At 53.2% G+C, this 22,161-nt stretch overlaps 2 protein-coding genes across 5 annotated transcripts; both read right to left on the bottom strand.

Moving 5' to 3' along the window:
- Window positions 1-460: 460 nt before the first annotated feature.
- On the bottom strand, window positions 461-5,582 carry MAZ (MYC associated zinc finger protein). 4 transcript variants are annotated; one of them, XM_058569650.1, is made up of 7 exons: window positions 5,466-5,582; window positions 4,750-4,836; window positions 3,809-4,665; window positions 3,345-3,408; window positions 2,895-3,066; window positions 1,858-2,082; window positions 1,481-1,563 (listed from the first exon to the last, which is right to left on the bottom strand). In XM_058569650.1, exons 1-6 carry the CDS (start codon window positions 5,499-5,501, stop codon window positions 1,880-1,882), a joined length of 1,419 nt encoding a protein of 472 aa, XP_058425633.1. In that variant the 5' UTR covers window positions 5,502-5,582; the 3' UTR covers window positions 1,481-1,563; window positions 1,858-1,879. The 4 variants fall into 4 exon arrangements, with proteins under 4 accessions (XP_058425634.1, XP_058425632.1, XP_058425633.1 ...); XM_058569651.1 differs by lacking the exon at window positions 1,858-2,082 and having other exon boundaries at window positions 461-1,563; window positions 5,466-5,578; XM_058569648.1 differs by lacking the exon at window positions 5,466-5,582 and having other exon boundaries at window positions 4,750-5,183.
- A 684-nt stretch (window positions 5,583-6,266) lies between these two features.
- Window positions 6,267-21,470, bottom strand: KIF22 (kinesin family member 22). The gene is made up of 14 exons (XM_058569647.1): window positions 21,397-21,470; window positions 14,625-14,820; window positions 12,832-12,959; window positions 12,587-12,741; window positions 12,151-12,360; window positions 11,839-12,069; window positions 11,548-11,701; window positions 11,301-11,436; window positions 8,996-9,164; window positions 8,319-8,487; window positions 7,621-7,688; window positions 6,642-6,854; window positions 6,479-6,538; window positions 6,267-6,396 (listed from the first exon to the last, which is right to left on the bottom strand). The coding sequence occupies exons 1-14, from the start codon at window positions 21,452-21,454 to the stop codon at window positions 6,349-6,351; spliced, it is 1,995 nt and encodes a 664-aa protein (XP_058425630.1). The 5' UTR covers window positions 21,455-21,470; the 3' UTR covers window positions 6,267-6,348.
- Window positions 21,471-22,161: the final 691 nt, after the last annotated feature.

Genomic DNA, 22,161 nt, shown 5'->3' with positions numbered 1-22,161 from the left:
CAGCCTCTGCTCCCAGTCCTAGGGCTGACTGCTCCAGCCTTTCCACAGCTGCTGCATCCATCACCTCTCAGGGCTTTAAGGGTGTGCAGGTATTTGGCTGGGATCTGAGCAGCAGGCAATAGGTATGGATGGTGGAGGGCAGCACTTACGTCCAGCAACTCTGTTTAGGTTTCTAACCCAGGCCTCTTCAAACCTCCAGTGGCTATTCTGGGCCTGTCGAGGTTGGGTATTCCCCGGAGACCTGGGAGTCCTGGAACTTGCTCTCCACAGCCACTAGAACTGTGGCCTCACCCTGAATCTGGGCTGCTGCCACTGGTGCTGCCTCTGGGGAGGGAGGAGCCAGAGCCCCAGAGCCACACAGGGCAGAGCAAGACTGGGACTGACAGCAGGCCCAAGAAACTCCTTGGGAGTGGGGACAGGGGCCTTGGTGAGAGCAAGTCATTCAATCCAGAGTCAGAGACAGGTTTTTATTTAAAATTTATTGTAATGGGGTCCGCGCAAAAGGAGGGGGTGAAGGGTGGGGAACATGCAGGGGACACAGGAACACGATGACATGGCCAGGGCCACAGCTTGTCGTGGGGGAGAGGGATGAAAAGAAAAGGCCAGGGCTGGAGCTGGGGTGGGAGAGAGAAGGGGGAGACACTGCGGCTGCATTCCCCCACCCCAGGAAGCACCTCTAGGCCCTGGATCCCCCCATTTACCCTGGCCCCCTAAGATTCCATCTCTTGGCTTGCCTCTGGCCCTAGTGGCTCCTTCTTTTGCTCCCCTTGACTTGTTTTGCCCTGACAGATTCTCAAGTAGGATCTTGAGATCCCAAGGGCCGACCCCAAACAACCCCACCTTATGAAGGTACAACCTCTGCCTTCCCTGCTTCTGCCCCTTCTCAAATCTCACCATTTCCCCTCCCTGGGACAGAATCTTTAATTTCCCTCCTTTCTCTTCTCCCTCCCCCTGAAAAAAAAAAAAAAAAAAAAAAAAAGCACCAACTCCCCAGGAGGGGCAGCAGACAGTTGAGGGGGGCTGGAAGGAGGAGAGCAAGGACCATCAAGGGAGAAGGCTCACGAATCCCTGGAAGGGCAGGGCAGGGGCTTACAGAGAGGAGAGGGGATGAGGGCAGTGGCTGCTCCTGTCCTCTGCCACCCCTGCCCCTGTCCAGGGGGCTTCAACACAACCAAGGGGACAGGTGTGTGGGGTCAGGTCTGATAAGGAGAAGAGAGAAGCAGGAGAAACAAATTGTTAAAACCTAGCGAATTCCCCTAAGAAAACATTTCTCCTTCCTTTCCTTCTGGAGGCTCCTTGGTTGGTGGGGTAAGTGTGAGGAGTTGGTGGGAAGAGAGAGGGAAAGAGGAGATGGTACCAAGGGACTTTCCTCCATTTTCCCCTCTCCTCCCCATCAACTTGGAGCTCACCAGGGCTGGGAGGGAAGTGGCTGAGAGCTCACAGGCACCCCCTCGGCCCCCGAAAGGGAGCCCACAGCTGTGGGAGGGGCTGCCACTGCCGCCGCTGCTGCCGCCGCTGCTGCTGCCGCCGCCGCTGCAGCCATTGGACAGACCTCACCAGTACCTGCACCAGAAAAACACCAGGAGATCACAGCGCAATCTGAATGGCAAGAACCCTGCCCCTTGCCCCAGACTCCTTCTTCCCCTGGGACACAGCCGTTGCTCACTTCCTGTTTGGTCCCCAGAGGCTTCAGCCTGCATCCTTACCCAGTTCTGAAGGGCCCTCCCTGTCCCCAGAAATCTCCCTAACTTAAGTGATAGATGGGCATCCCTGGCCTTCCTGAGATCCCCTGTTGGGCCCTTTGAGCCCCCTCGTCCCACACACCCATCCCCCCCCCAGCCATGCCCCACGCCTTGCCTGGTGGGTGCAGGGGTCCCCCTCAGCAGGTGGGCTGTGGCTGGGGGGCATCTCCCGGGACAGGGGGGGCGGCCCCCCCCAGATGGGTCTGCATGTGGCCGGCCAGCTGGGCAGGGGTCTTGCAGTGCACGCTGCACAGCTTGCACAGGATGCGGTCAGCCCGCGGGGCCTGGAGCCCATGGTCCTTCACCGCGTGGATGCGCAGGTATGCTGCCGTGGTGAAGCCTATGGGGGGGTGGATTGGGATGGGGGGATGGGGTCAGCCAAGCGGAGACCCCAGAGACGGGGCTGTTCTCCTAGGCTGGGGATGCCCTCCTCAGATGGCCCTGTCCTCCTCCCACCACATCCTTGGTAGCCTGGGGCCAACTACTCTGCTGGGGCTGATGGGGTACAGCCCCTCCCTGAACTTGGGGCCTGCCTGGTTGAGTGGTGTCAGCTTCTCGGCCTTGGTACCCTCATCAGAGCCCATTCTCCATGGCTGGGGGATCTCTCCCGGGTGACAGGACACTGATTCCTAGCCACTTGAAGGGTTGACCCTCAGCAGAGACGGCTGTGTCCCCTCCCTCCAGCGCCCTATAGAGTCTCAGCCCGGTTACTCAGTGAACAAGTCAATCTGTTTAAAAGCAGCTTTCTCTGCTACTGGGGTAGGGTGCATGCTTGTTAAACCCCTGCCAATTTACTCCACTTGCCTGAGGAGCCAAAGAGGAGAACTTGTGGCTGCAGAGCTGAAAGCTTGCCTTCCAACCCTTGGGACTGACTCTCTTGACCACTCCTTCCCCAGAGCAGCCATGTACCACTCCCACTCTCCCCACACACACCCAGAAGTTTACTCTTTCTGGTAGACGATCTCCTCCAGCTACGACCTCTTAGAACTTAAGCGATGTTCAGTCATCCCAATGTTGCTTCATCTGCTTCCCAAAGGACTCTAGATGCCACAAGCTCTTGGCTACAACACCTTTAACCCACATCTGTGGAAGGGTCTCTGGCTCTGATCCCACCCTTTGTCCCTGGCCCTCCCGGCATCCCTCAGCATGTACCTTTGTTGCAGAGTTCACAGACGTGGTGAGGACCTTGGCTGTGCACCTTCATGTGGTCCGAAATGTAAGCTGAGCTCAGCATCTTGCCACACACATGACATGGCACCTTCTCCTCGTGTCGTACTGTGTGCGCCCGAAGTCGATCCTTCGTAGCAAAAGCTGCCTCACATTTCTGGGGAGGGGGGAGGGGCGTGGGGGGTGTCAGGAAAGTTAAAGCTTCGGGGAGTAGGGAAAGGGGGGCAAGAGGTTAAAGGAATCAGAGCCTTGGGGATCTTTGATCTGTAGGAAATGGGAGTGAGATGATGAGGCCTTGAAGAAGGGATGAAGAAAATGGAGTGAAAAAGCAAAAAGGAGAGAGAGAGAAAAAGGGGGTCTGAGAGGCTGAACTCAGACAGCTACAATGAGGATCAAAATCATGAAAACCGGGACAGGAGAAAGTGGGCTTCCTACCTCACATTTGAAGGGCCGTTCTGTTGAGTGCACTTGTCTGACGTGACTGTTGAGGTGATCCGGCCTGGGGATAGGTTGGGGCTGGGGTTAGGGCCCTGGGATGTGGAGGTGCCCCTAAATCTGCCTAACTTCGTAGGTATTACAGGCCTTCCTAAAGGTCTCTGCATTTTCTCCCAAGCCTGGGCTTCAGAGTCCTAGTTAGGCAGGAAATCCCTCCCCTCACGCAGGGCTGTCTCATCCTCCTCCCAAGAGCAACTTTCCTACAACCCAAGGACCCACCTCCTCTGCTAAGTACCACCCCCTGCTCCCTGGTAACCGAGAGGCTTTCCTCCCTCCTCCCTGGGAGTGGCTCCCTGTCCCCATCCTCTGAAACCTCCTCCCTCCCACCACCCAAGGCCAGGCCACCTCCGTTGCTGTCCCTCCCTCCCCACCCGCATAGTGGGTGGCTGAGACCCTGTGCACACCGGGAGAAGCTCTTGCCACAGTGGGAGCAGTTGTAGGGCTTGTGCACAGCGCCGTCATGTGAGCGCACGTGGTAGCTCATGCGGTCCTTGCGCTTGAAGCGCTGCTGGCACACCGGGCACTGGTAGGGCTTCTCGTCCGAGTGCGACAGCTTATGTCGGTTCAGGTGGTAGACGTCGCGGAAAGCCTTGCCGCACATCTCACAGGCGTGGTTCTTCCGGACGCGCTTCCCCGAGGCGGTGGTGGTCACCACGCCACCAGCGGCCACTGCAGCCGCTCCGCCGCCGGCTCCCGCTTCTCCCCCTCCCCCGCCGGCTCCGCTCAGCTGGGGTACGCTCAAAAGGCTCAGGGGCACCATAGTGGGCATCTTCATAGCACCCGAGGCGACCCGGCCCGCCTTGGCTCCCGTGTGGATGGCCTCGTGCCTCCGGAGATTGTAGCCGTTCTTGAACTCCTTGGCGCACAGAGCGCAGATGTAGGGCCCCTTGCTCTTTGTTTTCTTCTCCAAGGCAGATGCGACCGGGGCCACGGCGACCGTCGAGGTTGGGGCTACGACGGCGGTGGCCGCGGCTGCGGCGATGGTGGCGGCAGAAACAGGGGGCGCGGCCTCGGCAGCGGGCGCCGACACCGGCGGGGGCGGCGGAGGGGGCGCGGGGGGCTGCTTCAGAGCCGCTGTGTCCACTGTAGAGGCGGCGGCCGGGGCCGGGGGCGCAGCAGCAACGGCGGCGGCGGCAGCGGCAGCTGCGGCGGCAGCCGCGGCCGCGGCAGACTCCTGGGCGGCGGCGAGAACCGGGAGCAAGTCCACCTGGAGGGGCTCGGCCGCCGGGGCCTGGGGCGTGGGTGGGGGCGCCGGCGCGGCCTGCGAAGACAAGGCGCCGTGTGGGCCGCGGCCACGGGTCGGCGCCCTCCCGGCCCCGGCCCGCCACGGCCGGCCCCTACTCACCTGGAATGGACTCTGGGCGCAGCCCTGGGAGGCAAAGAAGCGGGACTGGAGCTCAGCCCCGACCTGCAGGGGGTTCTGGGCGTGACCCTGAGGTGGCGGGAAGGAGTTCATGAGGCCGCCCACCCCCCGGGAGTCCAGGCCCAGCACGGGGAAGGGGGGGGCCAGCAGCGTGCAAGGGAACACGGGGAACATGGCCTCGGCCACGGCGGGGCCCCCGGGGCTCAGCGGGGGCCGGGGGCGCGGGCCGCGCGGGGCCCGGGCTCGGGGCGCCGCCCCCGGCCGGCCGGGCTGGGCCGCGCCGAACGCATGGCCCGCGGGCCGCCCCGCCGCCCGCGCGCCCCGGCCGGCGGGAGGGAGGGAAGGAGGGCGCCTCGCGGGCCGCGGAGCGCGGCAGCAACGGCGGCGGCGACGCCCCCTGGGTGGGGGCGGGAGGCCCCGCGGGGCCGGGGGCCGGGGGCCGGGGGCGGGGGCCCGGGCGGCGGCGGCGGCGGCGGTTGGAGCCCGGCGGGGCGGGGTGGGGGGAGCGAGGGAGCAGTGTCGGCCCCCGCCGCGCGCGCGCCCAGCCGGCGCCTCGGGGAGGGCGGGGGAGGGCGCGAGGGAGGGAGGGGGACAGCTGCGCGCGCACCGGGCGCGCGGAGGGGGGGTGGGACGGGAGGGAGGGCGGGCGGGAGGGGGTGTGGGCAGGGGGGGTGGGGGGCGGGGGAGGGGGTTGTTACCTGGAAGATGAAGCTGCTCCAGTTGCCGGGATCCATGGCGGAGGGAGGGAGGGAGGTAGCTCGCGTTCACCCTGGGGCGGGAGGAGGAGGAGGCGGCAGTGGGGGAGGGGGAACCCAGGGAGGAGGCGCGCGGGGCGGGCGGGAGGGGGGAAGGAGGAGGAGGGTGGGGGGAGCGGAGCACACTGCGCGCGGGGAGGGCGGGCGGGGGGCGCGAGGACACACAAGAGGCTGGAGCGGGCGCGTGCGCGAGCGCGCGCGCGGCCCGCGGGAGGGGGAAGGCACGAGAGGAACTCTGGCGGGAGGAGGGACAGGGGAGCCACCCAGCAGCCCGAGTCGCCCCAAGCGCGAGACCCCTGAGACGACCGCTGATTGGCTGACGATGGCGCAGGTGGTGGGCGCGCGGGAGATAGGGCGGCTTCTCTCTTTCCCCCCTTCAAAGATTCCACCCCCCTCCTCCCTCCGCCAGCGGCCGTTATTTCGCGCGCACGCGCACAAAACCGCTGTGGTTGCTGAGCGGGAGAATAGGGGAGCGCGCGCTGGGGGTACGGATGGGGCGGGGCTAAACTCGAAGCGCGCGCCCGCGTAACGGTCGTCGTCCTCGCGCTTTCGTGTTGGCTTTTTGTTTCCTTTCGGCCACCGTCCTCACCCCCCACCCCCAGCGGTTTATTTACAGTCCTGCTCTGCTTCATGTTTTCTCAAAGATGGCGCCCAAAGAAGTTAGCCGGCGGAGTTAGAGGTGGTCCATCCAAGGGCAATTATACCTCCAGCCCTGCCCCCGCAGTCCCAAAAATCAGACTGAAGCACTGGAGTAAAAACTGTATTTACACGACAAGCGGTTATACGAGGATTTAAAAAAAAAAAAAAGGCGAGGAGGAGCCGGCAGTCAGGAGGGGCCGCAGCGCTGGCCGGCGGCGAGACCCAGGATGTTCGCCTGCAACACAAGAGGGAAGGGAGAGCAGCGTTACAGCCGGGCGGGCACAGGCCGGGGGCGGCGGGGGGAAGCCCGAGCTCACCTTCAGGAAGGACTCCATCTGTTTCCCAGACATGCCCTCCACGCGTCCCAGGTCCTCCACCTGGCAGGACAGCAGCGATGCTTGAGAAGGGTCTAGGGCGTGCCAGGCTCTCCCTCCCCCCAGTGCCAACTCCATTCCAGGGCTGCCCTCCCGGGGCCGTTACCTGGCTGAAGGGGCCGTGGAGCTCTCTCCAGCCCACGATGAGCTGGGCCTTCTTTTGGCCAATGCGCTGCAGGCTGCGCAGATCCCGGGCTGAGCCTTCGTTCAGCAGATCTAAGATTTTTTGGCGCCCGTGGGCCAGTAGTTCTGGGCTGATCTGTAGCTCCCAGCAGTCTTCAGCCTTCTCCTCCGGCTCCGAGGCATCCAGGGACTCCAGCTATGAGGCAGGGCGAGGTGAGTGACAGAAACAGCAAGTTTGCTGTTCTGCCCGTGGCAGCAAACTGCTTTGGACTCCTCTGCCAAGGATAGGAGCCGAACTGCAGCTACCTCACGCCCTCCCCAGCCTCTCTCTCCGTCCTGTCAAGTGTCTGTCCAAACACCCTTCCCTCTGGTCACTCTCTGGGCTCTCATTTTATCCAACTTGTGATAGAGTGGCAGTAGAGTTGCTGTGAGGATCAAATGAATTAATGAATGTAAAGCACATAACAAGCTCTTAAATCTGGTCCCTCATCTCTAAAAAGGAAAGAATATGCTTTCACCCCTAGAAAAGCACACAGAAGGTACTCAATAAATGACACCTCCCTTCCCCACCCCCCCATGTCATCTCAGGTTTTAGGTAGTTCTTACAGTGTTGTTCCATTTCTTGAGTGCTTAGGTCATGTTTCCGGAAGTGGGCTCTTAAGTTTGTAGAGGGCAGGGCCCAGGCTACACACTATACCTAGTAAGTAGCTGCTGACTGAGGGTGAGAGCCATCAGGAAGAAAGTCAAGTACTCTGCTTGGTACATTCATATTACTGCACTGCATCCTAAATGCCCTGTGAGGCACCTCTGCATTCAGAGGGTAAGCACCTTGGAAGAACTGTAAATAGCTGGTAAGTGTTCTGACAGGTTCGGTAACTCCATGGCCAGGGCTCTTCCCTCTAGAGCTCACTACCCCTTACTTCTAGGCTCTAGGTGTAGCTTAAGCCTCCAGGTACTCTTACCTTTCTCTTCCGGCCTTTCTTTTTCAGGATATGGATCTCAGCATTTGGGGATGCTGCCTGCTCCTGAACTGAAAGCAAGAATTGTGGAGTCACCCTCCCTGATAGCCACTTGGTTTTTTTGTTTTTTTTTTACGAAGATTGGCCCTGAGCTAACATCTGTTGCCAATCTTTTTTTTTTTTCTCCCCAAAGCCCCAGTACATAGTTGTATGTCCTAGTTGTATGTTCTTCTAGTTCTTCTTTGTGGGACACCGCCTCAGCATGGCTTGATGAGCCATGTGCAGGTCTGTGCCCAGGATCCGAACCGGCGAACCCTGGGCCGCCGAGGCAGAGCACGCAAACTTAACCACTACGCCACCAGGCTGGCCTCCTAGTTCTCCCATTTCTGATTCCCGTTTCCCTCCACTCTGAGTTAACCTCTTCTTTTGTTGTGTTTCCACATGACCTTTCTTATACCTGTATTTGAAAGTAATCTCGGTTGGTCTTGCATGGTAATCAATCATGCACTTGTCAGTCTACTCCACTGTACTAAATGCCTTAGAGCAGAACACCCAGCTGTATTTCAGATCCTCTTCATCCCTCCTTGGGGCTGGCATATGGTGGAAGGACATGAGTAACATGAGGACAGCTGCTCCTAACACCTCCTCCCTTCTGAGATCTCAGTTATCTGGGCCCTCCTGGCCCCCAGAGCCAAACTTACTCAGTTGTAGGGGCATCACCACAGCCTTTTTGAGGGGCTTAGCCACCGTGACTGTACGGCGGCCAAGGGGTCGATGCGTTATGGGAGAGCAATTCTCTTTCTCCTTTGGGTCCGTAGCCTCCTGGGCCAGCACCTTGGCTTCCAGTTCTTTTTGCTTCATCTTAAGCCTCTGTTGGAAAGGATCAGGAAGAGATGTGACCCAGAACCAACTCGAGGGCAGCTTGAAGGACAGTGAATTAGGAAAGTGAGTGTGCAGGGCTCTGAGGCCCTAGAGGGCAGGGTGAGGACCAATGGGAGAAGCTACCAGGAGACAGTTGGAGCCCAATATAGTTAAGGGCTTTCTAATGATCAGGGCTGCCCAGAGGTGGAATAAGCCACTTTGTGAAACACTGAAGGGAAGGACTGTTCAAGCAGAGTCCTACTTTAATTTGAGCTGTGTTTCAGGAAATGGCAATGTCTTACATTTGTTCCTTTTACCTAGAATTTGTTTTCTTCTCACATCTGATCTCAATTATTTTTCAAAGTTCAGCCACATTAGGGACATTCAAGCAGGAGCTTCTGGTGTGGGGTGAAAACTGGATCTGATCCAGCCTTTCAGTATCCTTCCCTATCTGAAGATTCTCAGATTGCTTCTCAAGGCCAGTAGGAATCCCAGCCCCCACCTCCCCAAGACTTACCTCAATCTCCAAATTCTTCTCCTCCACTGTCTTCATGAGCACCATCCGCTCTCGCCTTGGGGTGCTCAGCAGAGGGGTCCCCTGGCTCCCCTGGGAGCCCAGCAGCCGGTCCAAGCTTAGGAGGCGCTCCAGCATGGCCGGGTCCATGCTACTTAGCTTCTGTAGGGGGCTAAGCAGACAAAGAGGTTACTCTCTACCTACCTCTTCTCTCATCAACCCCTCCAGCAGCAGGATTCCCCTTATCATGCCTTAACATGGTGTTTTCTGTGTTTCCAGAACCCTAGTGTTAACTTGCTGGGCAACCATGAGCAAGTTATCCAGACTCTCTGGGTGCAGTGTCTTCATCAGGTGAATGGGGATCAAGCACTACCTGCCCAACTAACCTCTCAGGGATGCCAGGAGATCAGATGAGAACAGCATTTAATCAACACCTGTGTTCCAGGTATTCAGAATCTAAGACAGTGCCCTGCCCTGGACGTACTTACTGTAACAGAAAGTAAGAGACCATGATACGGTGACAGCAAGGGTTTTGTGCCTGTCCATTTGGAGGAGCAGTTGGGGAAAGGTTCACAGAGGTTGTCACCTTCAGTGGGGTTTTGAAAGCCACTGAAGACCTCAAATGCCAAGCCTTTCTCCTGTGGGCAGCAGCAAAGGCCTATGCAAGCAGAGTCCTGACTTAATCTGAGCATGACGATGCCTAACATTTGCTCCTTCTGTCTGGAATTTTCTCTCTCTCACATCTGATCTCAATTATCATTCAAAGTCCGTTTGATGCCACCTTTCCCATGATGCCCAGCTTGACTGTGTTATCTTCTTTCCTACACTGTGAACTAGCTCCTCAAGGACAGAGACTGCCCTGTTCTTTGTGTGTAAGTACCTAGGAAGAGCAGGATCAGAAAATATGGGTGAAGACTAGAAGTCATTTCTTCCTTCCTGGCTCTCATAGAGCAAAAAGCTCCTCCTTCCTTATTACACTCTCTACTATCTTACCTTGCATCATATACTGATATTCCTGTAGGAAATATCCCCTCCTGAAACATGAGACCCCTGACGTCAGGGTCTGACTAGGTCTGATATGCCCCATCTCTGAGCTTACCCAGCGTGCCTTTCAGGCAGAAACCTTGCCTGTTCACATGTAATACAGATGTGCGGCTGTGTACGTTTTTCTGAGTTTGTGCACTTAGGAGAGGGGACTGCTGACAAGTGGCTTGAGAAGGACAAAATTGAGAGATGAGGTTCTGAGTGAGCAAGTTTTTTTTGTTTTGTTTTTTGTTTTTGTTTTTGTTTTTTGCTGAGGAAGATTAGCCTTGAGCTAACATCCGGTCCAATCTTCCTCTATTTTTTTGTATGTAGAACACTGCCACAGCATGGCTGGTGAGTGGAGTAGTTCCGCACCAGGGATCTGAACCCATGAACCCGGGCCGCCAAAGCAGAGCACGCAGAACTTGAACCACTCAGCCACTGAGCCAGGTCTGAGCAAGCACTTTTTCATGTATGCCATCCTTCCTCAACTACAATATCCCCCTGGGGCAGAATGTGCACTAATCCTTGGCCTCCTCAGGTCACCTCTGTTCAGCAGTCTTAGGACTTATACAGTTCAGAGAGGCTTTATTTGGTCTCGGGGTAGAAACAGGGCAAAGTTAAAACTGCAGCTGGCTCCTTAGAAAGTCATGGTTAGACACAGAAAGCAGGACCACTAAACAGGAGTGACCTGAGGATTAGTACATCCTGCGCCATGAGGTGGGGCTATCAGAGCTGGGGAGGCAGGCCACACACACAGAAGGGACTTAGTTTAGAGAGTCTTGGTTTGGACTGAGGGTAGAAGCAGGGCAAAGTTAGGACAGCAACCGGCTCCTTGGAGAGTCATGGAGAGGTTGGACTCTAACGCAGGCTGAGAGGTCTCAGCAAACCATCTCTTCATCTCTTGTCTCCTTTGCTTTTCTTTTATCCTCTGGACCTGAAAGACCTGATCCAGATTACTCCTTGAGCCAGAAGCAAAAGTGCTCATCCTTGAAACAGCTGCCCCAAAATGTAAGGTTTTGCTGACTGCCTAAAGAGGTTGGAACATGGAAAGGGAGGGGACGAGGAGCTCTAGGTGGCCTCCTTAGATCCCCAGGCAGTGACACCGAGGACAGAAATTGATCTTAGCACTTCAGTAAATTCAAGAGAGTAGGATTTTGGGTGAATGGGAGAGGAACAAGTCAGCAGCTCAAGGATCTTACAGGCTAGACCCACTGGTGCTCTGCACCCAATCCAGACACAACAGGAAAGGAAATATGCCCAAGGCCCCTCCCCCTCTGCTCACCTGAGTTTTTGGGAGGCAGAGGCTGGAGCTGCTGAGGGCTCAGGACTTCCAGTCTCTTCTTCCTCAGGGCCTCGGGCTCTCTTTGCCTCTGCTGGGCCTAGCAGTTCTTTCTGAGACAGTTTAACAGGTGCCAAGACTAGGGGAAGAAGGTGGGGTGGTCAGCCTCTGTGCTGATGCTTGGTGGATTCAGCAAACTCCCCAGTTGTCCAGACCTGGCCTTTCCACTCCTGCCAACCCCAGTCCTCACCATGAAGCTGCAGGCTTTCATTAGTAAAAGGCCGGTTGATCACCTCCTTGGACCTGGCAGCAAAGTTGAGTGCAGAGACTGTGTCTAGGTAGAAGCATCTCTCGGGGGCAATGTTGGCAATGAGGATGCTGTGGGCTGAGCCACCCAGAGAGTCCTAAGGGATGGGGATTGGGCAGGGTGGGTGGGTCAGAAGCGCCGCCTTCCCATTACTTGATTGCTGTTCCCCAACCCCCCAGCAGGCCTGAGAACCTCCTTCTCCAGCTCCTTTTGCCCTGAGATGGGTGGCCTGACCTGCAACAGGCGAGTGAGCTTGCTGTCCCGGTAAGGCACACGAGGAAGACCCTGGTTCAGCGCATCTACCACTTTGCCTAGTACAAAGAGGGAGGTGTTGATGGCTCCACTCTCCTTCAGCCGCAGGCCCTTGTTGCCTGTGCGCCGGTTGTCCTCTGAGCCAGCCAAGTCAATCAGGTAGAGTTTCCCCTCCCGCTGGCGAAATGGGGCCAAACGTTCCCGCTGATCCACCTGGGGGTAAGAGCAAGGGCCCCAGGCTTAGCTCAGGCTGTAGGGGCTTCTGAGGTCCTCACCCCTGTCAGTGGGCCTCACCTTAACCAGGAGCACAGCATGACTGCGAGAGGAGCGCTGGTTGAGCCGGGTGGCTCCTACCGTCCGATTTTGACTGGCTGGCAGGAAGTGCTGCTCAAAATCAGTAAAGCTAGTGATAGGCTTCTGTGTGAGGCCTGGAATCAGGATGTTTCCTCGACAGTCTTCTCGGATCACCAGGTCTCCTGATGTAGGATCCAAGAGATCTAATACCTGTTTGAGCAGTGAGAGGTAGGGCCAATTCTCCAGACACAGGCTGCTTACTTCTTGGGGATCAGTCTCCTTTTCTCTCTTGGATTCTCACAAGTTGTACCGTCTGCTACCCCAACCTCTGTCTTTCCACGTCTTACCTCCTCGCTAGAGCAGAGCTTCATGTTTTAGAACTGGGTCTTATTTTGACCCTTTGTCTCTTCCCTCCCCAACCAGAGCAGGGCCTCACCTTTTCCTGGTAGATCTCTAAGTAGGACATAGTGACAGAGAGGGTCCATGGCCGGCCCTCAGCACCCTCCTCCCTTGTGAGCTGTAGGAGGTCCATGAGAGCCCGGGGAATCACTCCAGGTTGCTCTGGGCTGCCAAGCATTGTGTGTGTCTTCCCTGGGGAAAGAGTGGAGAGAGCTGTGAGATTTTCCTCCCCACCCCCTAGCCCTTTCTGACCCATAGCTGTTCCCTATCTGGCTCCCTCACCTGCCCCTGTGGGCCCATAGGCAAGCACACTGGCATTCTGCCCTTCCAGCAAGTGCCTTAGGATGGGCTGCACAGATCCTGCATAGATGTCCTGCTGAGAGCTCCTCTCCCCATAGAAGGCATCAAACCTGCGGGCAGGAAGAAAGGAGGAAATTAGTGGAGGGTTCCATTCTCACCTAGACCTAGAGGATAATACTGGACTCGGATTTAAAAGAGTCTCTATCCCTTTTCTTGCACAAAGACCTCAGAAAGCACCCACTGAACACCATCCATCCCAGCCCCTGTACTGGTGTTAGGAATATGGAGATGAATCTGATGTCCCTGCTTTTGGGAGTTCTGCAGTCTAGTGGGTTAGATAGATACTCATACTTGGCTGTGATTCAGGAAATGAAGAGGAGAACACACTAGAAAGAGTAACTGATTCTGCTTGAGGAAGGAGGATTTTGCCCAAGAGAGAAGAGAGAGATGTTCTAACTATCAAAAATAGCACACAGACAAGGCATGGTGTAAAAGGGCAGAGCTTCCCAATATTTTTCACATCACAGTATACACAGAAAGTAGTATTTGTACACCATAATGGAGTCAATAGAGGATGTTGCTTATGACTAGAGACTCAACACACCTGTAGTCCATTCACACTGCACTCTGGTGGAGAAGCTGAGGCCATAGCAGGGATTAGTGTGAGTATAGCATATGTTGGGGGTATGAGGCTGGAAAGAAATGGAAGCCAAATTGTCAAGGGCCTAGAATGGGGTTGGCAAACTTTTTCTGTAAAGAGCCAGACAGTAAATATTTTAGGCTTTGTGGGCCATATGGTTCCTTTCACAACTACTCAACTCCGCCATTGTAGTCAGAAAGCAGCCATAGACAATCTATAAGTAAACGAGTGTGGTTGTGTTCCAATAAAGCTTTATTTACAAAAAGACTCCTGGTCAGATTTGACCCGCAGTCTATAGTTTGCCACCCCCTGGCCTAGAATGAAAGGCAAGGAGTCTGAACTTTAAATCTCCAATGGGATCTGTTTTTTTGTGAGGAAGATCAGCCCTGTGCTAACATCCATTCCAATCCTCCTCTTTTTGCTGAGGAAGACTGGCCCTGAGCTAACATCTATTGCTGATCCTCCTCCCTTTTTTTTCCCCCTTTTTCTCCCCAAAGCCCCACTAGATAGTTGTATGTCATAGTTGCACATCCTTCTAGTTGCTGTATGTGGGGTGCCACCTCAGCATGGCCGGAGAAGCAGTGCGTCAGTGCATGCCAGGGATCCGAACCCCAGGCCGCCAGTAGCAGAGTGCACACACTTAACCGCTAAGCCACAGGGCCAGCCCCCTCCAATGGGATCTTAAAGTAGCTGCCCTTGGGAGTTCTGTCCTCATATCTGAGTGGTCTTCTCTGACACCACCCAGCTGCAGCCTAGGTTGGCTGGCTGGTCTATGTTCCCCCAACCCTTCCCATATGTCCCCCAGACCCTAGTCGGAGATCTCCTACTCACCTTTGCTGCTCCTTCCCCTCTTTGTGCCTATTCCCCCAATAAGACTGTGAACAGTAGTAATGTGTCTGATTTAACCTCCAGTCTTTCCCCACAGTATCCTACAGAGGACCCATCACAGTGGGCACCCGTAAACATTTCCTAAAGGAACAAATGAAGGTGTGGAGAAGAAAGCTATGCTAAGGAAGCAGCAAGGATCCTGAGGAGGCAGGTATGAGAAACTATCTGGGCAACTGATAATGTGAGCAGGCCTAAGCAATCCCTAATTTGAGAGGGATAGGAGGGAAGAGTGGCCAGTGAACCTTACTGGTATTTAAGAGTCTCCTGGTGGTTCCTCCAGTTGGCAATCTCTAGAGAACAGCTGTCCAGGCCCCGTACACAGGGGGTGTCATTTGCTCCAGCTGTTCCATCCACAAATGGCCGCAGTCGCACAGCCACCCTTACTCGAGCTGGAGGCGGGCGCCGGCCAGCTCCCACCTTGCTTAGCCGACAGCGACCAGCTCCTGGAGGAGAGAAGATAAGTTTTAGGCATGAAGTATGGTGGAAGCACAGAGGAAGCAGGGATCAGCTTTGCTGAGAGATGGGGGTAGGAGTCTTAGAGGAGGAGCTACTTGATATAGCTGAGCTCTGAAGGATGAATAGGAGCTTGCCAAGCATTCCAGGCAGAAGGAATGGCATGTGCAAAAGCATGGAGGTGTGAAAGCATGGCCTCCCTGGAGAACTAGTGAAGCAGGACTGTGTATGTGTTCCGCCAGTGAGGGCGAGCAGAGAAGGAAAAGATGGAACAAAAAGATGAATCAAATATATGGTCTCACGAGGGGTACAGTGGGGGGCTGGAGGAGAGAGATTATATACAGGTCAGGGACTGTAAACCCTATCATGTACTTCGCAAATATTAACATTTATTAAGCACTGACTACATGCCAGGCACACTTGAATCTTTATGGTGTCCCTGAGACGTAGGTTCTGTTAGTCCTTTTTTACAAAATGAAGACACTCATAGAGGTGCAGCAGCTCTTCTGAGCACCAGGGTATTTTATACCTGGGACCATGTGGCCATTACTTTATCTTGTGTCATAGTCTACATTTTGTCTTTTTGCTCTTCAAAGGAGGAATAAGCACAGCCTAAAAACAAAACAAAACCCCAGCATCTTATAGACTAGAGACCTCCATAACCTTCACAGAGGGGCGGGGAAGAAGGTGTGGAGGCTGGGGTCCTGGGGATCTCATTGGGAGGGCCAGGGGCCACAGCTCATTTTGAGGAAGCTCTTTCCACCCTGGCTGTACTGCGGGTGTCCCCAAGCTTGGCTTCAGTTCTTTCTCTGGTCTATAAGAAGGTCCAGTGGGGTGTAGGTTGTAACGTGTACACAAATAACCTGGAAGGTCTTGTTAAAAGGAAGATTGGCATCAGTCCCTGGGGTGATGCCTGAGATTCTGCATTTCTAACAATCTTCCAGACACTTCTGATGGGACACACTTTGAATTGCCAAGGTGTTAGTAGACCAGCACCTCGTAGGGTCATTCTCAAGATTAAGAGTTGACATTTGACCCCACCCAAAACCAGTCAATGAACTGCCTTACTTTTCTGTGTCTCTATTTCTTACCTGGGGTTTACAGTACATACTTACATGTGTATACACACACACACTAAACTGTTAACAATGGTTTTCTCTTGATGGGGTATTTTGTGGGTTTATATTCTATGTTAACCAGTTCTATACTGTTGTAAGGTTTACATTAAAAAAAAAAAAAAAAAAACAAGGGGCCAGTCCAGTAGTGTAGCAGTTAAATTCACGTGCTCTGCTTGGGCAGCCTGGGGTTCACGGGTTCAGATTCCAGGTGCAGACCTGTGCACCGCTCATTAAGCCATGCTGCGGCAGGGTCCCATATATAAAGTAGAAGACGACTGGCACAGATGTTAGCTCAGCAACAGTCTTCCTCAAGCAGAAAGAGGAGGATTGGCAGCAGATGTTAGCTCAGGGCCAATCTTCCTCACCAAAAAAAACAAAAAAAAACAAAAAAAAACACTGTAGATGTCCTCGTTTGGCAGGAATAAGGTTGAGAGGCAGCCCCTGTCTTTTTGTCCCAACTGAATTTGCAAAAGGCAGACATGCAATTCTTCTCTATTATAAGCTTTCTGTTCAGTTTGCTTCTGATAATTAAATCTAAGTCATTTGGGGAAAAAAAAGGTTATGAATTATTTTTATCATCAGAAAACACATTATAAAACTAAAAAAAACGACTATTTTTATGAGGATTGAATGGGCTGAAAAATATCTTATGAGGGTGTTTCTTTATCTTACGTTGGAGGATACCATACTGTGGCTCACAGCTAACAGCCAAATTCAAACCTAGATCTCTTCACCTCCCAAAATCTGCCTTTAATGAGGATGCTGTATTACCTCCCTGTTATATACCAACTGGGGAAGTTCTTGGCAGCTGACTCTCCTTCTTTGCTGGTGGTAGCAGCTAGTTGTTGGGAGCCAGAGGACTCATGTAAGTCAAGAGGCTAGTGCATGTGGCCAAGACAAAAAGCTGGACCGACTACCCCTGGGAAAGAATCTTACACAGCATGAGGCATACTCATAAGCAGATGGCCTATTTCAAGAACCGGGCTTCTGTTCCTTCACCTGACACATGAAGCTGATAGCACCATTCCTCACTTTATGGTTTACAAAGCACTTGGACATCTAGTTTTCATTTGATCTTCATGGCAATCCTACAAGTCAGCAGCAAGTGAACAGGAACTTGCAGATGCACCTGCGCAGATGAGAAAACTAAGGTGCCAAGAGGTTCACTGACTTGTCAAAGATGTGTGCAGGAGCCTCTCCCTTGCCTGTCTTTCCCAGGGCTTCTTGTGAGAACAGAGAAAGATGGCAGAAACAGAAGCACCTATGGAAGCTTAGTGATCACTTCAAGGGGAAGGGAAGGTCTGTGGTGACTTAGAAAGAGTGTAGATTCTGGTCAGACAGAGCTGAATTTCAATTCCAGCTCTAACACTAATTAGCTTGTGACCTTGGGCAAGTGACTAACAACCCTGTGCCCCAGTTTCCTTGTCTATAAAATGGAATGGGGTGGGCTGTGGAAAGGCTTAATGAGGATTAAAAGTAGTAACATGTAAAATGCCATCAAAATAACTAGCACATAGTAGGTAGGTTCATCATTCAAGGTAAGATGGCCTGGGTTCAAATCCCAGCTCTGCCACTTAAAACTAACTAAATAACCTGGAGAAATGATTTTCTATTCCTGTGCCTGAATTTCCACACCTGTAAAATGGGAATAAATAAAAACACCTACCAGTTGGATTGTTAGGGCAGTAAATAAGGTAATTCATGTAAAAGTGCTTAGAACAGCATTGGTACTTGGTAAAAGCTCAGTAAGTGTTTTATTTTGTATTCATCCCCCATTTTCCAAACGAGGAAACCTCAGTATAGAGAGGTTAGCTAACTCACCGGTGGTCAACACCTAGCTAGGGACAGAGCTTCAAATGAAGGTCTAACTCTAAAGTTCATTATATGAACCCCCAAGCCTTCTCAGCCCCTTCATCTTTGTATCTCCATGGGCCTTGGAGTCAGACAAATTCCACCTTCTAGATGCGTGATTTTGGGAAGGCTTCTTAACTTCTTCACGCCTCGGTTTCTTTTTATAAAAGTAACAACAGGGGCCTGTCCAGTGGCGCAAGCAGTTAAGTGTGCGTGCTCCGCTGCCGCAGCCTGGGGTTCACCTGTTTGGATTCTGGGCACGCACCACCGCACTGCTTGTAGAGCCATGCTGTGGCGGCGTCCCATATAAAGTAGAGGAAGATGGACACGGATTTAGCTCAGGGCCAATCTTCCTCAGCAAAAAGAGGAGGATTGGCATCAGATGTTAGCTCAGTGCTGATATTCCTCACACACACAAAACAAGGTAACAACAGTATCTACCCTCACAAGATTGTGGAGAGTCAAAGAAATATGTACATACAATGTTTAGCACAGTGCCAGCAGCAAGTGCTCAGTAAATGATAGCTGTTGCTATTGTTATTATTATACTCTTTCTCTTGCTACTCACTCAAGGCAGCTACACACTTCTGCCCTCAACGTTCAGCAGGGTCATGACCTCCTTATGCTAAATCCGGTAGACATGCTCAGTCCCCATCCTATTTGACTTCCCAGCAGTATTCAATATTCTTGATCTGCTTTCCTTTGGGAAATATACTTTTCCCTTGCCACCCACCACTAGCTCTCTGTTCACTCCTTCTCAGTTTTTGCCAGTCTTAAATGTTTTTTCTAGGCTCCTTCTATCCTCTCTCTAGACCAGGATTGCTCAATTTCAACGCTATTGACACTTTGGGCTGAATAATTCTTTGTGCCGGGACTGTCCTGTGCATTGTAGGATGGGTAGCACACACTATGTGCTAAACACATGTCAGTAGCATTCTGCACACACACCCCCAACTATTTTAACAACCAAAAATGTCTCCAGACATCACAAATGTCCCCATGGGGAACAAAACTGCCCCTGAGAACCACTACTCTGATTCATTTCATGGGCATGGTCACCTGCTCTCTTGGCTTCAATTACCATCTTAAAGCTGATGACTCCTAATCAACACCTCCACACCAGAGTTCTCTCCTGAACTTCGGATCCACAGCTGCTGCCCTGACATCTTCTCTTACATGGTTCTCAGATACTTCAAACTCCTCCTGTCCTAAACGGAACCCTTCCCCATCTCTCTGCAACCTCATCTTCCTTCTGTGCTCTCTAATGAAAATGAATGGAACCAACCCCAAAAATGTGAGTCTTCCTTCACTCTACCTTCTCTTTCACTTTCCACATCAGTTATTCATTAACATCTGTCAATTCTACCTTTTCAAATGAGTCCACTTCTCTCCATTCCCATTGCACAATCTTTGCCAAGGTCATCATCTCAACAGTCTTCCAACTGGTCTCCCTGCCTCCAGTCTCACTCCCTTCCAATCATTCTCCACTTCTTTCCTTGTGCTGTAAGCTCTCAGCCATTATGAATTTCCTTCAGTTCCTACAACACACCAAGTTCTCTCACACATTTGGGCCTTTGCACATGCTATTCTCTCTCCCTGGAATATCTTCTTTACTGCACCCACCCCCTAAGTGATTGAGGTAAACACTTACACCTTACTTCCTCTAAAAAACCTTCCCTTGTAAAATCACCGCCCCACTAGGGCACTGTTAGGTGCACCTATGGCTCTCTTTAGCTCCTCCATCCAAGCCCTCATCACACTCCACTGTAACTGCACATTTGTCCGTCTTCTCCATGTGACTATGAACTTAATGAAAACAAGTCTTTCTCTGCTCACCTTTGTATCCCCAATGCCTGGCACACAGCATGCTCTCAAGGAGTATTTGCTGAACAAATTAAGATTTGGTAAATGAACTAACATAAAACATTGGCTTGTTCGTTTCCTGTTTTCATCATAAAAGTGGCTCACTGCCATTATTGCCCCAGAGCTCACAGTCCAGGGGAGGAGGGAAAGAGAGGCACACATAAACAGCTGCTTACACTACATAAAAGCAACTTTCAGGTTGCGCGAGGCTAGCACTTATTTTTTCTAACTCTCTGCCCCCCCAACCCCTCACCCCTCTACTCCCTCACCCCACCCCCATCCCTTCCCAATTTTCATTCAGCTGAATTCTTTTCTCTTTTATTGATTAGGAATTTGAGCCAAAGAGAGCAACTTTAGCCTCTCTATACATCATAAATAAGAAATCACTTGGTGGTCTTTTCGTCCTGCCAAGGCCTGGCAAACTCCTGTCCAACCTTTGAAACCCACCTCAAATATCACTTCCTTAATGAAGTCCTCCAGAATACCCAAGGGTTTACTTCAGAGTCTAACTCTTATAGCATATAGATAGATGTATATACATAAGCATACACATCTCTCATTGTTTTTCATATTATATGCTTATATGACTACTGAAACAGACTATAAGCTCCTCTAGAGAAGGCACAGTATTCATTCAAGCATTCTTACGATATTAACTATGTACCAGACACAGTGGGCCTTGGAAAGATGAGGGGAGGTTATGCTCAGACAGCAGAAAGATCATGTGCTTGGGCATAATGGTTAAGAGCAGAGGCTCTCAAGTCAGACTGCCTGGGTGCAAATTCAGACCCCAATATTTACTAGCTGTGTTAACTTTGAACTAGTTGCTTAACACAGCTATGCCTCAGTTTGCTCATCTGTAAAACTGGGACAAGAATAGTAACCACCTCATAGCACTGTGTGGAGATTAATTCATCAGCATAAAGTGCTTGCAACTGCGCTCAGCACCTAGCAAGGGCTCAACATGTGTTCGACATTCTACTAAAAGCTTTGTTTCTCCACAGAACCTGACAAACAGTAAAGGACTCAAATAAATTACTATGGTGCCCACCTAATCGCCGACCAAAATTCAGTCTACAGGAAGAGAGCCGAGACATATGTAAACAAATACCAGATTCTGAGCGTCCTCACAGCCTTTCCGGCCCTAACATAGCACTCACTTCCACGGCTAGAGTGAAAGGCAACAGTCCCTTATTTCCCTTTCCTGGGATCTCAGCGCATCCTATGCTGTCGACTCACACCCCGCTGCAGCCCGTCTGAACCCCGGCCTGCCCTCCTACAGCTCCCAGGGACGCCCCCGCACCCCAACACCACTCATACACAGAACCCTTCCCCAAGACGCGCATCCAGCTCCTTTCCTTTTGTCCTTAGGTGAGAACGTTAGCCGCTTTCGCTCGCTTACTCACGTCATCTCCTGAGATGGGGGCATTGTCCCCTCTTTACAGACAGAAACTGAAGCTCACAGAAAAGTGCGCTGGGCTCAAACGAAACCCTAGTGCTGGAACCGGGTCTCAATCCAGGTCTACTGATCCGCGCGGAGAGCAGGAAACAGTGAGAAGGAAAGAGCGAGGAGGGCCGACCAGCTTGTGACTCCCACACTCCCGCCTTCCCTCCCCGCCCCCGCGCCATTCCGGCCTCTCCGGACAACCCGCGGAGTCCGAAGCGGACTCCGACGCATTACCCCACAAGGCTCCAGACTTCGGCGCCCCGCCCCGCCAGGCCGGGACCGCGTACCTGAGGTCGCCGCCGCCATCTCGCGTCGCCTCGGCTGCGCCGGGACCCCCGCGTCCATTCCACTCCCTCTTTTGACCCGCCTCTCCTATTCGAATTTCCCGGTGCCCCGCCCCCTCCCCTAGGCTCCACCAATCACGGCTCCTCGCCGCCGGAAGCCCCTTCTTGTGGCCGCAACTATCCCGCCCTCTAGGGCTCGCCTCCCGGTCCTGCAAGAAAAAGTTTCCCCTGGTGGAGGACGCATGCGCGCACGCTGGCAGCCCAGCCGTTGATGTCCGGGAGCGCGCTCCGGCGCAAGCTCGGGCGCCCCGGGCGTTGGTGACAGCGGCGGTCAGGGGGATTGCTGAGCGCCACCCCCCCCCCCGCCCCCGATTTCCTTTTCACCTCACTTCTTCCCCTCAGATAACTCCGAATTTTGGTTGGAATCAAGCAGACAGTGATCAAAGGCACTTAATTAATTTATCCAAAAATTTCCCTGGACTGAATACAAATTTTGCTATTTTAGTGGCAGAAGAGCCTGCCCTGGTGGTCTAGTGGTTAAGATTCAGCGCTCTCACCGCCACGGCCCCGGGTGCATTTCTGGTCAGGGAACCACACCACCCATCTGTTGGTTGTCATACTTTGGTGGCTGCACGTTGCTGTGATGCTGAAAGCTATGTCACCAGTATTTCAAGTACCAGCAAGGTCTCCATGGTGGACAGGTTTCGGTGGAGCTTCCAGACTAAGACAGACTAGGAAGAAGGACCTGGCCACCCACTTCTGAAAAAA

Source organism: Diceros bicornis, chromosome 26 (genome assembly GCF_020826845.1).
Source record: "Diceros bicornis minor isolate mBicDic1 chromosome 26, mDicBic1.mat.cur, whole genome shotgun sequence".
NCBI classification, from domain to species: Eukaryota; Metazoa; Chordata; class Mammalia; order Perissodactyla; family Rhinocerotidae; genus Diceros; species Diceros bicornis.
Note: the sequence above shows the minus strand (reverse complement) of the source record. Positions and strands in the feature narration are given on the sequence as shown.